The sequence below is a fragment of the Microplitis demolitor genome, chromosome 8, assembly GCF_026212275.2.
Source record: "Microplitis demolitor isolate Queensland-Clemson2020A chromosome 8, iyMicDemo2.1a, whole genome shotgun sequence".
NCBI classification, from domain to species: domain Eukaryota; kingdom Metazoa; phylum Arthropoda; class Insecta; order Hymenoptera; family Braconidae; genus Microplitis; species Microplitis demolitor.
Genome location: NC_068552.1, coordinates 17,897,070 through 17,914,626, shown reverse-complemented (window position 1 = coordinate 17,914,626; position 17,557 = coordinate 17,897,070). Strand labels below are relative to the sequence as shown.

Genomic DNA, 17,557 nt, shown 5'->3' with positions numbered 1-17,557 from the left:
TATTATAATTATAATTATAATTAAATTATAAATTCGTACGTAAGCAAATACTACCAATGAAATTTTTTTTTTTATGAAAAATTGATACTACTGCGCACGTACAAAAATAAACATTCCACTAAACAATAAATATAATTATAAATATATATAAATATAGTTATTATTTATGTATATATAGAAATTTTTTAATGATTGTGCAGAGATCATAAAATTATTTACCCAAATGGATGTTTAATTTTCAGATTGCACGTTATTGTCTATTATAAAATATCAGTCCATAAATGAAAAATATTTTATAAATAAATATAAATAATTATTAATTAAAAAAAAAACAAGTTGCTAATCCAATTAAGTCTACTAAGATACCAATCAATGATCAGATTCTTTACCTCGCGGCTTTTCCATCATCGCCGTGTCCGTCCGGATGTCACCGGGCATTTCTTCGGAGTCGGAAGGAAACTCATAGATCGGTTGGAACCCACTGAACAATTGCGGTTTGAAATTGTCGGAATCGAATGAGTTTTTAATGGCATCTGTTTCAGTCTCTTCATTTATATTTTTATCATTTTCATCAGCTGCCGTCGTACTGCTTATTGCATTTTTGTTACGCTCATCAGTATCTTTTTTATCAGCATCATCATCTTTACTTTTGTCGTCATTGTTTTTTTCGTCGTCATTTTTGTCAATTCTGTCATTTGATTCTGTCTTGTAAATAGAATGGCCACCTGTTACAACACTCCACCCGTTTTGAGAAGATGTGTCAGCACTTATACTCGCTACGAAAGGTGCCATGAAGTTTTGCGGTGACGGCGCGGAACTGGATGAACTTGACGGCTGCTGCGATGGCAGGAGAACTGGATTTCTTTCGTAAGACTCGCTTTGTCTTCGCAGAGGAGCGCGGGTTGTTGGTGTGTACACATAAGCGATGGGATTTGCGGTGGATGATGACGCAGATGATGATGAGGAAGCAGGTGACCCGGAGAGAAGTTGGAGAGTTGTTGAAATGGTATTGGGTTTGATACCAAATGGCTGATGATCTTGAAGATACGGTATTATGTTAATACTGGTATCTCTGTCTTGATTATTTCCTACTTTTTCGTCGAATGGACCGTCCTCTGTCTGCTGTTCGTGCTGCTCTGTAGGTACGAGCAAAGGAGTCTCGTGTACTTGACTTATAAATAAAGAAGGGTCAGGTTTCTCGAGTGGATACGGGAAATCTGAGCCCAAACGAACGGGCAAAGGCGGAGAGCTTGGTACTATCTCATCATTATCTTCGTCGTGAGTTAAATTCTCTGGTGGCAAAGGTCTTTGGGGTCCGTGAGTTCCAATTACAACGCTCTCATCTATCGGTTGGCTGTCCGCAGTATTATCCGTGTCATCATTTATATCAATGGAACCTTTCACCGGATAAACGACGTAAACCGGAGCTTCGTCACCGCGGCGGTTTGCTGTATCATTGTCATTATCATTACCCTGACCTTTTTCATCACCACTTTCTGCTGATTGAGTGCCCAGATGCTGAATCATCTGGAGTGTCGCTACGCTGGAATTGCCATTTTTGCGCTTGGGAAAAAGTGGTGCTCGTGGTGGCATCGCTGGTGATTCAGCAGATAATTTTTCCATGTCTTCATCATTCAACCGGGATTTCAATGTCTGGCCGTTTGAAAAAGATAATCGATTACGCTCGTCAATCTTTCCTTCACCATTAATTCCATTGCGACGAAGTGGCAGAGGTTCTTTTGACAGAGGAACACTTTCTGTTACTGGACCACGTATGTCTGGATTACCAATAAGAGCTGCCGGAGTAGGTAGTCTCAGTGCATGGACTGGTGGAGGTGGAGGTGGAGGACTTAATCTTTGAAGGTGTGCTGATGGTGGTGATAAATGTCCTGAAGATGGTATGTGAGAGTGGGGTAGATGTGACTGTGCTGATAAATGTGATTGCGGTGGTAAATGTGACGCTGGTTGCAAATGTGATGATGGTGGTACAGGTGGCCGAGGTCTTTGTGGCCCACGATGGAGCTGCTGCTGTGGTGGTGGGTTTCCTCTTATTGGAACTCTTTGCGGATATTTTCCATGACTGGACACGAGCATTGTACCAATAACTTCACTACCACGTCGCTGAGAACCCGGTCGGAACTGCGGTAAAATATTTGGCAGACTACTAGACATCGGACGAATTTTATAAGCATTTTCATTAGGAGCCAGCGGCAACCGTAAGTGGGTCGCAGGGATTTCTGGTGATGGTCTTCGATGATAATGATGATAGTGCGGATGGTGATAGTCTGGTCGTTGTCCTAAAATCAAAGGTCTCGAGGCATCAACCGCTGGAGGTGTCAAGATTTCTGACAACTGCGCAGTTTCTCTAGGGGTCATCAGTGTCGTTGATAACGTTGAAGTCTCCGACACTGGAACTGACTCCGTAGAAATTTCCGAGGCTGAAGTAGGAAATACTACACGATATCCAGCAGCGACGTTGACATTGTCATCTTTAACTTTCTCAGCTACACTTTGCGATTTCTCCGCGTGTTCATTGTTGTACCACCACTTCTGTCCATTGTCATTAGGCGGCGTGTACCGATCTTTAATCACCTGACTGGGATACTGATTAACATGAGCATCTGCCGCTATCGGTGCTGCTATTGCCGGGCGTCCTATAGATAAATCGACAGTATGACCCGCTTCCAGTGGCTTCATCGAGCTTCCATCTCCATACGGTGATTCAGGAATAGCACTCCCGTGCGCGTAGTACGTTCCTTGGACATTCTGCTTGTTGCCAAGGACAAATGATATCGTGTCCTGATCAGGAGGGACGATAATATTGCTAGCACTTTCTACGACAAGTCCTGAATAACTCGGAAGATTCATCATCTGGTTCTGGTATCCGGTATCCCCGATACCATTCATATTAATCATCTGCCCCGGCCTATTAATTTCTTCATTATTTTCTCCGTATCCCATGTCTCCAAGATTATTTACCGGCATCGGTCGCTTACTTTCCACATTTTCGGGGCTACTTCTCACAGGGTCCGGTTGCGGAGTAGGTTTCGGTGATGTCTGAGTCGTCGGTGCGGCTGTCGTACTGGTCGGTGTCGTCATAGTAGTTGATGTAGTCGTAGTCGTACTCGAAGTACTCTGAGTCGGCTCAATCATAAGATACTCATCATAGTGATCGTCGTACTCACTGGAGTCATGAACTAAAATTTCATCTCTTCTATTACCCGTACTCTGGATTTTCTCAATTGGCAGCAGCGCATCTTCATAGTCAACATCGTACCGATCAAAGTTGGATGGAATCTTGGGAGGCTTCCAGGTAGTAACTTGTTCAGTTGTAAGTTTTTTAGTGGTTGTACTTGGAGTAGTTGTCGTCGTAGTTGTCGTAGTCGTCGTTGGTTTAGCTGTCGTTGTAGTAGTAGTAGATGTCGTGGTCTTTAAAGTAGTGGTAGTTGGCAGTGTTGTCCTGACAGTCGTATTTGGTTTCCGGGTAGTGGTTCTCGGTACAAATGGCTTGCGGGTCATTGAATAAGACTGCGACGTCGACGCCTCACCACCAGCATGATAATTTTTATGATTATTTATAATGTATGCATTGTAAGCAGAGTTTCCACTGCCACCTTGTACTTTAGTATTAGCATACGAGCTAGATATAAGTGGGTATTTATCGCTGTGATATTTTTCGTGATCAGAATAACGTACGGGTAAGTTTAAAAAGTCATGGAAACTTGGCGAGTACGGATTTATTTCGTTCGGATGGTGTTGGTCCTCGTCATCGAGTGAGGATCTCACTGGTGAATGTGTGTCATTATCCTCCTCCTCTTGTCCATTCTCGCTTTCTTCATTCTCCATTTTACTGTCATCATTATCACCATTACCATCAGCATTTTCATTATTGTTATTGTCATTATTATTATTATCATCATCTTCGGTGTTATTAATATCATACGAACCGGTATAATTGTATGCCGTCAACGGCGGCGCTTTATTGAAGTCAATTTGCCCGGTAACGGGATCCTTCTCCAAGGAGAACGGCTGCCCGCCATTAAAAGCATAGGGACCGTTCAAAATTCTATAACGTAGCGAATTTCCGGTATCTCCTGTTGACTTTTTATTATTCAAATGACCGCCCATCAGTGATTCTCCAGCGACTAGTGTTGTTGCCAGTAAAAACACTGCCGACATCGTCATGGCTGTCAGGTACTTCATTGTCTAAATAAAATAAATTTCGACACTTAATTATACTCTTATTTTTTTACAGGCAATTAATTTTAAAAATTCAAGCACAAGATTTTAAATTGAATAATTATGTCTATTATTTTAGTCAATTATCAAAACAATTTTTATTGGCTACAAAGAAAACGTGACTTGAAATTTTAATTTTTAGTGGAAAAGACTATTAGCCAGGTCCTGAACTAGGACATGATCTCTCAGGTTCTGGTCTTTAATTTTTATCAGCAACTAATTTATTAAATGACAAATAAATTATTAAATAATTAATTACCTGGTGTGAATAAATAATAGAATACTTGAAAGTGTTGAATAAAAGTCTTGAATCACTGGTAATTAAAAGTACATTGACTTGTGTACGACCGAAAGCATCCTCAGGATACTTTTATTCTCAACTCGTTATATCAGTCGAAATAGAAGACTATTACACTCGGGTAAGGTCACGCGTCCTTGGCAAGCTGTCGAAGAAGACTAAGCTGGAGGCAGTGCGAGTACGAACTGCATCCGTTGCTTTCGAACCTGATTGCCACCGGGTGAGAGGGAGAGCAAATGCGATTAAGTAGAAGGAGCTGGAGAAGGTGGAGGTACGACCAGAGATAGAGGAAGTGCCCGAGTAAAAATGAGAGCCGGAGTGTGAGTAGATGAAGAAATGGATGTGTGACTGGACAAAACAAGGCAAGGCATGTGGCCACGCACAAAACCCGAAGCACCACCAAGAGCAAGATGCCACCAAAAACAACAAGACAACTAACTTGTTGGAGCAGGCATAAAAGAGACGTTACAAGCGGGATATAAATGACGAGGGAGTAGTTGAGGATTGAAACGGTACGTGAAACAGTTAGACGATGACCTACATACATACAGACCTGCCCATTCGACGCCCCGGACATCGTGCCAGTTTCTTCATTTCTTTATGTTTATATATTATCCTCTACCTCTATCTCTACTACTTCCATTACATTTTCTGCTTCTACTAATATTTAATGTTTTGGTTGGAAGTTAGCTGATGTCTAATTATTTTTTAGAAACGATCAATTAAAAAAATTAAAATAATTGAAAAAATTGCACCTATAGATTTTCAAATTTTCTACATGTGCATATTTTTAGATTTTTTTTTTTGTAATTGATTTTTGTTGAAAAAAAATAAACAAATCATTAATTGTCTACTTACTTTTTAGCGTGTGAATGTAGCAGACATGAGACATTTTCGGAATTAAAAAAAAAATTAATGAATTAATACAATGAAATTTGAAAAAATTGCACCTGTAGCTTTTTTAATTTTCTACATGTGCATATTTTTATTTTATTTTATTTTTTTTTTTATTGTAATTGATTTGTTGAAAAAAAAATCCAAAAACTGTTAATTGTCTTCTAGCTTCAGGATCATTATTTTTAAAAAGTCCTAGCTCGCGGATGTTGTTCACCTGGTACCTGTTGTTAGTCATCATGACTAATATAACTTTCAACATAAAACATTTTACATTATTATTTATTTTACTTTTTAAATCTATCGTATAACGGTTTATTGACCGATATATATATGCATGTATATATACATACGCAGTACTGAGATATTAAAAATAATAAGTATGGCTAAAAAATACTTGTGATATTAAATTCAAAATAATAAGCGCGCCGCTGATTGAATGCAAGATGGTATTTACTGAAACTTAAAATCTCTAGATAAAATAACTACTGGCATCATTGACCCAATGAAAATTTTTGTATTATACTTACATCTGTCACTGTCACTCACAACATGATTAGTAATTAATTCTCACAGTCATTAGCAGTCGGAATTCATAACGTTTATGTCATTTGTCACGTATCAGCTATCGAAGCCGTTTATTTCCTCGTTTCTTATTTTTTTTTAAATTTCTGTTTCGTTAAAAAAAACAATGGGTTATAAATTAAATAAATTTTTTTTAGTTTCAATACTCATAATAAATATTATTTATATGGAATTACATTTTGCCAACGCGAAAAAACGATATTCACCACGACAGTCCGAGAATGATGAGCAACTTTGGCGTGAATTTGAAGAATTCAAAGAATTTAAGGATTTTAAAGAGTGGAAAAAATTTAAAAAATTAAATAATAACTATAAACAGGATAAAAATAATTACTATACTGATGAGTCAAGGAGAGAAAGTATCGATTATGATGGATCAAGTTTGAAAGACATAAATAATTCACCTGGTGATGTTCCTCCGGATGATCATCCGGCTTTGGTAGGCCGGTATGTCGTAAATCAATCAAGTAAATATCCATAATTTATTTTTTACTGTAATTATAAAAGTAGAGCTAAAAATAATATTGTATTTAATTGATAGATTGGACATCCGTTGCTACAATCAGTAGACAACAGGGAATAAATTCATTTCCTTTTGTTAATGTCGTCGCTTTGAGTGATGGACCTCGGGGTAATGGATCTGGAGTTCCTTATATGTTCCTTACACCTTTGGATTTTACGTCAAAAGATCTTAAAGTATGTAAATTATTATTCAATAACTGTAATTTTATTTTTTTTAATCAAGTTACTTTGTCTTAATGTTAAGTATCATGATAAGATTAATGATAATGAGATTAACTGTAATTAAAGTGAAAGGAGGAATTTATTTTTATCTGTTTTTGACATCAGGAAGACCCACGTGCAACGCTCATGGTAACCTTGGCTCAAGGTTCTTATTGTACTCAGAAAGACATGGAACCAATAGACCCACGGTGCGCGCGTACTATTTTGAGCGGGAAAGTTAAAAAAGTAGGTATATTTTATATTAATAATTATGGGGATAAATCATAGATTTGAAAAATTGAATAATTGATTGATTATTTCGATCCAGATTGACCCAAAGAGCTCGGAATTTGCTGTTGCGCAGAACGCGATTTACGAACGTCATCCAAGTTTGCGCTACATGCCAACAGGTATAAATAAATTAAAATAAAAGTATATGACGTATCATTATATATTTATATTTAATGTTGATAATTTTTAGATCACGACTTTTATTTTGCGAAATTGAAGATATTCTTTATCGCGGTGCTCGATATGTTTGGAGGTGCGAAATTTGTGTCAGTAAAAGATTATTTTAATCCACCGCCTCTGTCACCTGGGCGCAATAATCATCAAAGTTATGATTATCAAGTGCCATCTGTTAATCAGTTTTAATTATTATATTTGTAATTAATGTTGATTACTGAATGATTAATTTTATTATTTCAAATCAAAACTAAAAATATTTTTATACTATTGAATTCATGCTCATAAGTAAAGTAATTAAATATTTTTTTCATTATCTATTTAATTAAATTCTTGATTTTATTGTTGATTATTAAAAAAAGGTGCAATGCAGAGAACGAGCACTCTAATGATGAAATTTAATGTGTACTTTACAACATAATAAAAATTATTTTTCTAAATGTATAAGAAACTGATATTTATTATTATAATTATTTATCTAAATGTGAATTTTAAAAAAATAAGATACGTTAATAATAAATAAATAAAATTTTAATTTCACTTCCGGTAGTGATGCGCTAGTATTTCTTAGAAATTAAAGTTGATTGAATATAATCAGTGAAATACGATACGTTATATTTTTGATAAACATTTGTATGACGAATATAAATATATCACTGTTGATAAAATTGCTAAGATTGAAAAATAATTTATTTAAACTAAAGAAGTCACTTTATTAAAAATTATATAAATATTTTACAATTTAAAAAAATAACAACAGAAAATTTTTATTGAAAATATTTATGCTTGTTTATGACATCTCTTAATTCAAGATTGTCAAAATGTTCAATCATTTCCCTCATAAAAGTGTACGGCAGCACTTGGAACAAATAATCGAAAATAGGACACGCGTAGACTGCATCTAGCAGTTTTTTCTTAGCAAATCCTGCTTGGAAAATTCCACTGATAATATCAGCGTACTGGGGAAATTTATTATCATAATTACTCGTGTCTTTGAGAGTATCAAAAATGTTACGATTATTCAAATAATTAACAAGTCTGTACACATCAGCCTTCACAATGTCATAGTACGTAATGCCGTTACTGATAACATCATTTTTCATGGCTTCAATTTCTCTAAGATAGACATCTCGATGTTCAAATGGATTCTTGGACTTGCAGATCGCATATTTATAATTTTTATCACTTACATACAAATTAAGAGCCTTCATCTTTACAATATATTGAAGAAAACCCTCAACTTCATTGTCCAGCTCATTATCAAACTGTTCCTCATTATTGTCATCAACTTCCATCTGATTCTCCTCGTCAGCATCATCCACTTGGTCTTCGTCACCATCTTTGACTTGATCTTCATCATCTTTGACTCGGTCTTCATCATCTATACCATAACTAGTCTCATGAAGTTTTCTACTGATAATATATTCCAGTGGCAGGTGCCCTTTATTACACAGGACATTAATATTGGCGCCATATTTCAAAATATTGTTAATAAAATCATAATTTTTATGACGGAATGCTACATGGAGCGGCGTCCTTCCGTACTTATTTTTTAAATTGACATCAGCATCATTTCTGACAAGTATGTCAATGCAGGCTGCGTTATTATACCGAGCAGCCAAATGGAGCACCGGCCTCTTTGAATTATTATTATTTATTAAATGACCATCTATCTGATACCTTAAATAATCATGTGGATTTAAATTATTTATCAGCTTAAATAAACAATAAACATTATCCTGATAATTCAATTGAACACCAACATTCAGTATTGACTCAACACTTTTGAAACCGAGCTTTAAATTTTGACATTCAATAAAATATTTGAAAATTTCGCGGGAGTTCGGGTGAAGAACATGACAAATTGGTTGCAGACCAAAATTATCTTTTGAATTGACATCAGCACCCCGTTCTACGAGCAGTTTTATTATTTTTAAATTATTCGCCGCTCCACAGGCGAAACGGAGAATCGAATAATAACAGCGGCCGTATTTGTACTTGTGGTTTAAATCAACACCATGATTTATCAATTCTTCTATAAGCTCAAGATTTCCAGTCTTGATTGCTGTGTGAATTGGGTAGCCGTTGTACAAAAAATTAGAATTTGAAAACACGCCAACATTTGGATCAGCTCCGTGGCCCAGAAGCAGTCTTACCATTTGGAGATCATTGTTTTGGCATGCTATCAATAATGGGGTTTTAGATTCTGATTTTTTATGGTAAACCAAATTGACATCAACTTTACATTGCAAAATTATTTCAACGATATTGTAAAGTTGGTATTTGACAGCAAGATACAAAATACATTGATTAATTATTTGATCATCGATCATAAGATTAAGACACGTGGTCAAGATTACTTCTGCGCGATGAGCTCCTATTTGAATTAGCAGTAAATGAGGGAGTAATTTCACCCATATTTCTGGAGTAAAGTTGTCCTCACTCACATTGATCACTAATATTTTTATAATTTCATAACGTTTGTGGTCGATTGCCAGATCAAATAAACTTTCCAGTGATTTATTTATTATGTTGACATCAATAATACCTAGTACATGTTCAACAACGATAATATCATCATATGTGATTGCATTTCGCAGTAAATTATAGAGATCTATATCTTCCATTGTTTCATTTATAATCTAAAAAAAAAAAAAATTTATTACTATTAAAAAATCATCATGATGCGGAAAGTAGCTAACGACTGACAATTTTAGAGTGCATTCGGAAAAGCTCTAGCTTTAGCCAAGCGTTGCTATGTATCGACAGCTAGAGCTAGATCATCTCCGAATGCACCCTAATTAATATAATTACTGACACAAATAATTTTTAATAAAATGATTAAATTGCAATTTTGAAATTTCGCGCCGTTGGCGCTACTGCGCGTAGCTGTAGTCGAAATTTCGTCAAATTTTTGCTAGAGTGGGGGCAGTCGAATAAATCGCAAAATCGATTGCTGTGTATCAACTGGCGGTTCGATAGCGACAGTTAGTATAATCGATAATGGCAGTTGGGTCCAGATTCTTCTCTACGTTTGAATTGAACGCACAGTATTACAGTCGCGTCGTGTAATTATCCATTAAATTTGTTGCTCATAGTTATTATTTAATTAAATTGTGTAGTGTTTGTGAAATTTAAATTGTGCAAAGTGTCTGTGGTGTCGTTAAGTGTTAAGTGTTCAGTGCTAGTGCAAAGTGTTGCTGATGGCTGATGCTGATATCTTCCCAGTTCTTGAGCAAAATCATCTGGCATCGTCTGGTGGGGAAATAGCAGTCAAGTGACGTTTTTTTAGCTGCAATACACTTGGAGCAATTTAATTCAAATCTCCAAGTGTATTAGGACACCCTTCTGCATATTATTTCCCCGCCAAGGTTTGTTCAAACACTTAAGTGTTTTTTTTTAATTTTTAAATATTTTTCTGTTATATTTTGCCGCCATTTGATTTTGACGTACGATTTTAAATTTTTCTACAGTTTCTAATAATTTGTTCTTCAGATATTTGAATTTACCGCGCAAGTAATGAGAATACTTAACAAATTATTAACAAAAACAAAAAATTTCAAATAAATTTTTAGTCTGGGTGCATCCGGAAGTGTTCTAGTTTTAGTTCTAGCTAAGCGTTGCCAACTTAATTGTCATCGGAAAATTTTTTAAAAAATATACATGCATTTTTTTTTAATTTTTACCTGGAAATATTTACTTTAGTTATGGAAAATGAGTATGAGTGTAGATGTAGCAGACATCTGCATGTATAAGACAATTTTTAAATTGCATATAAAATAATTAGAATAATAAAATTTAAAAAATACATGTACTGATTTTTGAAATGTCTAAACATGCATTTTTTCATTTTTATTTTATAATCATTTTATTTTGTGATTTCAAAGTTTTAAAAATTGTCAAATGTTCGCTGATTTTACTGTCTTAGAATAAGTTAATTTTTTAAATTACTACTCATATTATGTTGCTGAAAGTAACTGACATCTGACAATTTTAATGTTTTAATTACCAAGTTAATTGTCATCAGAAACTTTTTTAAAAAATATAAACAAGAAATTTTTTTTTTAATTTTGTGCCTGTCAATATTTATTTATGGAAATTTAAATTTTTTTAATGACTGCTATTTCAGCATCAAACATCATTAGATAAAATATTAATTAATTAATTAATTACTTTAATCTAACCTCTATTTTATTTTGTTTATCTCTTATATAATATATATTAAAAATCAACTTACTATGCGTACTTTAATTTAGTGAGCAACAAAGATTTATAGAAAGTCCAATTTTCTTTTTTTTAATTGTTAATATTTTTGAACAAATAATTAAAATAATTAACAATTAACACAACATATTTATTTACATTGTTAAATGAAAGTAATGACATCAATTGTAAGCATAAGAATCACTTTCTATGTTACTGTCGTTGGTCATATAGAATTTCGCTTTGCTGTCTCTCTGCCCAATCATATTTCGCGGTCAAACGTTAGTGCTGTTTAACGTTTGTCAAAATAGTTTAAAAAATACGCGAAGTAACTAAAATATTTTATGAAAGTTTGAATATAAATAAACTGATTGTCAATACTCACAGTAATAATTCACCGGAAAGATGGTAAGTACTCGTTATTTGATTAAACTTATTTATTTATTTATTCTAACCTATAAGACGATTCAAAACATCAATAATTCTATTTATATTATTTTATTTTTCAGTTGTTTTACTCGTTTTTTAAATCCCTGATCGGTAAAGACGTAGTGGTTGAATTAAAAAATGACCTCAGGTAATAAATCATCAATACTTTTAATTCATAACTTATTTTTTTTATATTTAAAAGCATCAATGCTTCAGTCTGCAATGATAATTAAACACCAGCATCCATTTATTTATTTAAAAAAAATTTTTTTCAGTATCTGCGGTACTCTTCACTCAGTAGATCAGTATTTAAATATTAAATTAACTGATATCAGTGTCACAGATCCAGATAAATATCCACACATGGTATGATACTGTTATTTTTATTAATTTTATTAATTAACATTAATTTGCAAAGCGCATTTACATTTCTATCATAAACGGGTTTACCTAAAGGCTCCATGTCAACTGATCTCCAACAAGTGTTCCTACGACATTTGATCCTACTGATTCCCAAGTAGTACAGAGACAACTTTAAGATGTCTTTTAAAAGGATAAGAATTTTTTTTTGTCTTAAATTCAAGCTTTTTTATATAAACAAGACATACAGATGTTGATCCTAATAATCATTGAAAATTCGCGTTTTTATATCCGTCTCAAAAAACTCATTTCAATTAAAAAATTTCTTAGATAACTTGACAATTATTTGTAATTTACTTTTTGTCGTCACTTAAGTCTGATATCTTATAGATGTCACAAAGTCAAGTGTGCAACTTGGATGACTATTTATTTGTATCAATTATTTCATTAGTAACCAAAACTGGCCCAAAGTGACCTAAAATGGTAACCAATCCATTTGTTGATGCAAGTGGACTTATAATTTAGGCAGACTTATTTATGACCCATGTAAATGCGCAAATAGTATTATAAATGCATGAAACTAGAAAATAATATATAAAAGTATGTAACTTTTGAAATTACTCCAGCAATCAGTGAAAAATTGCTTCATACGAGGATCCGTTGTCCGATACGTGCAACTGCCTCACGATGAAGTTGACACCCAGTTGTTGCAAGATGCAGCACGGAAAGAAACGACTGTCCAAACTCGATAATTAAAAAATATCTTTATATATTTATATATTACTTTATAAAACACTTAATGATATTTGAATTAAAAATTATAAATAATAAATTTAAAATTGACTTATTATAAAAAGAGCTCGGTAATGTACAGAAAAACCTTTTCCTGGGGGAGCTGATTGATAAATAAATTTAAAAAAATAAATATAAAGGACAGTGTGTTATTTTTTAAATCATTTATTGAAAATATTTCTGTAAAATGTGTTCATCCGTCGACCACGCGAATCAACCAACCAATTATCGGATTGTAAGAAGAAAGCTAAATGTACACGTAGACAAGTTTATCTTGACACGCATTTATTTGCGACGAGAAGTAACTAAAGTCTTAGCTAAAATAAAAAAAAGTTGTTAGAAAAAATAGTAAAGACATTATTTAATATTAATTATAGCCTAAAGTAAAGGACCAATCAACGATGCATTGGCATACTTTATAATCTTATCATGTATTAATTATATTGTGTATAACAAAGCGGTAACAACTTGTTAATTGTTAACTATATTAATCGTAGGAATTACATAATTACAGTAACTAATAATATACGAATCGTTTAAACTATAATAAATAACAAACAAATTTTATTTTTTGATCCAATATCAATCCTTCACTAAAATCATTTATTGTTTTTGCTCGTTTTTTATTTATTCGTTTTAATTTATTTTTAATTCATCATCTTGTATTAATTATTTAACAACGTTTTTTTTCTTTGCATTATTTGCTCTTTAAATTCATTTAATCGTAATAAACATTAATTATTTATAATATTGTGCAAATAACTCATATTTTATTTTTTGGTTTTTGCCTTTTTTTTATTTATCTCTTTATTAATTACTTCTTTACTCATTCATTTATATAGTTTGTTTGTTTTATTTATTTTTTATCATACCACGATATAATAAACTCCATTTTTTAAATTTTTTGTTCATTACAGTACAGTAATTCGTAATTGTAACAGAACGTGTTTATAATGGACAGTATCTCAATTAATATATATATTTTTTTAAAAATCTTCATTTATTTTTTATAGTTACCATCGTGATTTGTTAACTTTTAAAAGTTTATTAATTATTTTCGTAGCTAGTTTGTTGAAAATTTAATTCTCAGCCGAGCTAGCTTAGCTTAACCCATGGCAGTTGCTTTTAAATTACTGGCCGACAGGCTCTGATTTTTTTTAGCGTTGCACATTACATTAATTAGCTGTCTATCATTTTAATATTTTACTTTTATTTATTATCTTATGATTGCAATGAGAGATTTTGAATAAATTTAATTGTAAGAAAGCTCAAAGGTGCTTCTTGATATATCGTTTTATCGACAGTCCGGATTATTTTTTATAATATAATTATATTTTATTTATTTATTTATAATATTTTTTATTTTTTAATCACTTTAAGTCCAAGTTTATTTCTGTCGCTCAACGAGTCCGCATATTTTTTTTACTAATACTCATAAATTTATAATTTATATATATTCTTTGATACATTTCCACTCCAAGTCATCTAGTTTTATTTTTATTTATTTTTTTATAATCATTTGTGACAATAACTTATGAATAACGGCAGTATCGTTCACGGAGAAAGTACGTTGATTTATAATATATATATATATATATATATATATATATATTTTTCTCAGCGTTACGGTTTTAATATATTTTTTATAAATAAAAGGTAAATTTTTTAAAAATACAAGCCAACATATTTATATAGATAAAACGATATCATCAAACGATAGACATACTCTCCCCATTATCGCTACTACCGGTTAATTAATAAGCCAAATATTTAAAAACTTCAATCCTTTAACATTCTTATAAATTTATAAATACATATATACTCATGCACAAACACGTATGTGTAGATATGTATTCATAAATAATTTATATATTCACGATTCCTCAATCAGAGCCAGGAAAAATATTAAAACACCGAGATAAAATTTATTTACGCGAGCTAATAATTTTTTAGGGGAAGTTAAAATTTCTCAGCTCGTGCCTAATATTCTTCCTCATTCATTTTCATATATTTATATATATATTTATTTGTTTTAATTGTTTTTAAATATTCTTTCCTTGATATTTCGAAATATTCACACTTAAAGCCTTCAGATAATCACATAGTGTTTATTTATATATTTTTAAATATCATACACGCGCGAAACTTACCTAGAAATCGTTAAATGTGGAAATATCGAGGATTTTTATTTTAGTATTTATTATATTTATATCATTATATTAATATTAATATTATTATTTATTACTATTAATATTAATGTCATTATTATTGGCAAGTAACACTTGCGTGCGCTCGTTTATCGCGTGTCCATAAATTGATTCAAATGATTTGGGGAAAAATCAGGTAATCATTTTTATACGACACTCAATAAACAACCGCATTTATTATTATTATTATTATTATTATTATTATTATTATTATTATTATTATTATTATTATTATTATTATTATTATTATTATTATTATTACTTATATATTTATTATTATAAATTTTATTTTACTTATTGCTTCTATTGATGATTATATATACATATATATTTATGTATATATGCATGAATGTTTTTTAAGCTAATTACCGAAAATATACATGTGTATGTGAAAATGCATACAAATGACGTGATAAGAATTATTTGCACATATTACAGCATCTAAAACTCAATACACAATTTATTTATCATTATTATTATTATTATTATTATTATTATTATTATTATTATTATTATTATTATTATTGATTTTATATTTTTAATTCGAGCATGTCGCAATCAAGGCAATCTCGTCGATAATTAAGAAGGTTTCCCATTTATTCTCTTATTGTTAAATAAATTAATTGTACAAATAATTATATATATATATAAATTATTCATTTATTATTTGTTAATTATTTATTATTTTAAATTATTAAATGATTGTGTGAAACCTCCTTTGTGATAAATTCGATGGAATGACGAAGGGTTGGAGTAATTATTTATTTGTTTGATTGATTGGTACATGGAGTAAATTTTTGAGGGAAATCTTATGGTGTCATAGTAGAGCTGGACCATGTTGGCCACCTACGGAAATTCATGTAGACACGTATGAAAATTACTATGGAAATTGTAAAAATGACAAATTACTGTAGCCATTGTAAAATTTGCATGTGTGTATTACAATTTCTATCAGGTGGGTAACATGATCCTGTTTTACTATGACACCATGGAATTTAAAACAAAAATAATTTCTCCGTGTAACAAATAAACAAATAAAAATATTCATTTGCTGATATTGAAGATGTTGAGTAGAGAAAATACTACTGCACGTAGAAAAAGGAATATAGATTCGATTTATATTTAATGATTATTATTCTACAGTAGTAATAAGTTTGTAAGCAGATTTAACGTTTAGTGAGAATAATTTTTGTACGATTAATTCAAAATGATTTTTATTTATTTTATTTTTTTTTGAGCTTCTATAGCTTATAGAGTAATGAACATTGGTTTGCTTGTTGTAAGATAAGCGTTTTTATCCTACAATGTGTTTTTTTTTTTTTTTATATAAATGTTTTTTTTTTTTAATTTTATTAATTTTTTTATTTTATTTAATTAAGCCTAGATTTTTTACTGAAACGCAAGATATTTTAGTTACTCATGAATGTAAATTATAAAAATGAATTTTATAACAATTAACTAGAGCCTGTAAGTCAGTAACAATTAGTCTTGCGTTTCCTTTATTTTTTTTATTAGAATTTATGATAAAATTTTTTTCTTTATAATTATAATAACAAAATTATTAACATTATGATAAATATCTATATAATTAAAATTTGAACATACAAATAATAAAATAGAAAATTAACAATCGTCATGAATTAGCGTGTACATAAAGCAATATAATTATTAAAATCTATTAAACTTTAATGAATGCACTTATATAATTAGCATTAAATCATAATAAGTATTATGAAATGATACATGGTGTGATTAATAAATAATTTAAGTAGCATTTAGTATGCATGGTGTATTGCTTAATTAAATAATAACAATAATAGAGGTCAATTAAGCTAATGGTAATTAATTCGCTGTTATTAATTTAAAGCTAATTATGTCGTGTGTTAGCATTACCGTGACAATGGAGAAACTTTTTTTTTTCGTTTTATTTTTTATACCGGTGTCTCGAGAGAGTAAGTTGTAAAAAAATGATATAAAAAATATTTAATTGAATAGAATAATAAATTAAAAATATTAATAAGCGCGGCCGATAGTTCGCGTGCGACAATTACTCATTACGAGTGAGCTTTTCATCATACACGTCTATCTTACACTTAATATTATTAATAAATTATATATATATATATTTTTTTTGTTATATTTATAATAAATTAATTAATTTATTAATTAACTAATTAATCCGTAACTTTGCTCACGCAAAAGACTTTTCTCTTTCTTAAATGTATTTTTGTTGTTTGTCTTTTAAATTTTATCTCAAAATTTTTTACTAGTCCACGTTATTATTTCATACGTAACTTCAATCTCGTAATTATTTATTTATTTAATTATGCTGGCAATCGTTGAGTGGAATTATTTAAATTAC

The 17,557-nt window shown here is 31.2% G+C and overlaps 4 protein-coding genes across 5 annotated transcripts; 2 read left to right on the top strand and 2 right to left on the bottom strand.

The window, feature by feature from the left end:
* Positions 1-125: 125 nt before the first annotated feature.
* LOC103578334 (uncharacterized) lies at positions 126-5,234 on the bottom strand. Its single transcript, XM_008559385.3, has 2 exons — positions 4,499-5,234; positions 126-4,206 (listed from the first exon to the last, which is right to left on the bottom strand). The coding sequence occupies exon 2, from the start codon at positions 4,201-4,203 to the stop codon at positions 370-372; it is 3,834 nt and encodes a 1,277-aa protein (XP_008557607.1). The 5' UTR covers positions 4,204-4,206; positions 4,499-5,234; the 3' UTR covers positions 126-369.
* Positions 5,235-5,954: 720 nt separating this feature from the next.
* Positions 5,955-7,753, top strand: LOC103578336 (protein CREG1). Its single transcript, XM_008559386.3, has 5 exons — positions 5,955-6,483; positions 6,558-6,712; positions 6,866-6,985; positions 7,068-7,149; positions 7,221-7,753. The coding sequence occupies exons 1-5, from the start codon at positions 6,123-6,125 to the stop codon at positions 7,391-7,393; spliced, it is 891 nt and encodes a 296-aa protein (XP_008557608.1). The 5' UTR covers positions 5,955-6,122; the 3' UTR covers positions 7,394-7,753.
* Positions 7,754-7,902: 149 nt separating this feature from the next.
* Positions 7,903-11,599, bottom strand: LOC103578337 (putative ankyrin repeat protein RF_0381). Of its 2 annotated transcripts, none has more exons than XM_008559387.3 (2): positions 11,442-11,599; positions 7,903-9,846 (listed from the first exon to the last, which is right to left on the bottom strand). In XM_008559387.3, the coding sequence occupies exon 2, from the start codon at positions 9,829-9,831 to the stop codon at positions 7,972-7,974; it is 1,860 nt and encodes a 619-aa protein (XP_008557609.1). In that variant the 5' UTR covers positions 9,832-9,846; positions 11,442-11,599; the 3' UTR covers positions 7,903-7,971. The 2 variants fall into 2 exon arrangements, with proteins under 2 accessions (XP_008557609.1, XP_008557610.1); XM_008559388.3 differs by having other exon boundaries at positions 11,451-11,599.
* A 55-nt stretch (positions 11,600-11,654) lies between these two features.
* On the top strand, positions 11,655-13,127 carry LOC103578338 (U6 snRNA-associated Sm-like protein LSm2). Its single transcript, XM_008559389.2, has 4 exons — positions 11,655-11,815; positions 11,917-11,984; positions 12,112-12,202; positions 12,823-13,127. The coding sequence occupies exons 1-4, from the start codon at positions 11,813-11,815 to the stop codon at positions 12,946-12,948; spliced, it is 288 nt and encodes a 95-aa protein (XP_008557611.1). The 5' UTR covers positions 11,655-11,812; the 3' UTR covers positions 12,949-13,127.
* Positions 13,128-17,557: the final 4,430 nt, after the last annotated feature.

Excerpts from the sequence above, each read along its gene's own strand:
- LOC103578334 (XM_008559385.3), bottom strand. The coding sequence starts at position 4,203 with ATGAAGTACCTGACAGCCATGACGATGTCGGCAGTGTTTTTACTGGCA.
- LOC103578336 (XM_008559386.3), top strand. The coding sequence starts at position 6,123 with ATGGGTTATAAATTAAATAAATTTTTTTTAGTTTCAATACTCATAATA. Across the intron at positions 6,484-6,557 it reads GTATGTCGTAAATCAATCAA|ATTGGACATCCGTTGCTACA; the intron begins GTAAATATCCAT and ends TTTAATTGATAG. Across the intron at positions 7,150-7,220 it reads TTTGCGCTACATGCCAACAG|ATCACGACTTTTATTTTGCG; the intron begins GTATAAATAAAT and ends GATAATTTTTAG.
- LOC103578338 (XM_008559389.2), top strand. Across the intron at positions 11,985-12,111 it reads GAATTAAAAAATGACCTCAG|TATCTGCGGTACTCTTCACT; the intron begins GTAATAAATCAT and ends AATTTTTTTCAG. Across the intron at positions 12,203-12,822 it reads CAGATAAATATCCACACATG|CAATCAGTGAAAAATTGCTT; the intron begins GTATGATACTGT and ends AAATTACTCCAG.
- LOC103578337 (XM_008559387.3), bottom strand. The coding sequence starts at position 9,831 with ATGGAAGATATAGATCTCTATAATTTACTGCGAAATGCAATCACATAT.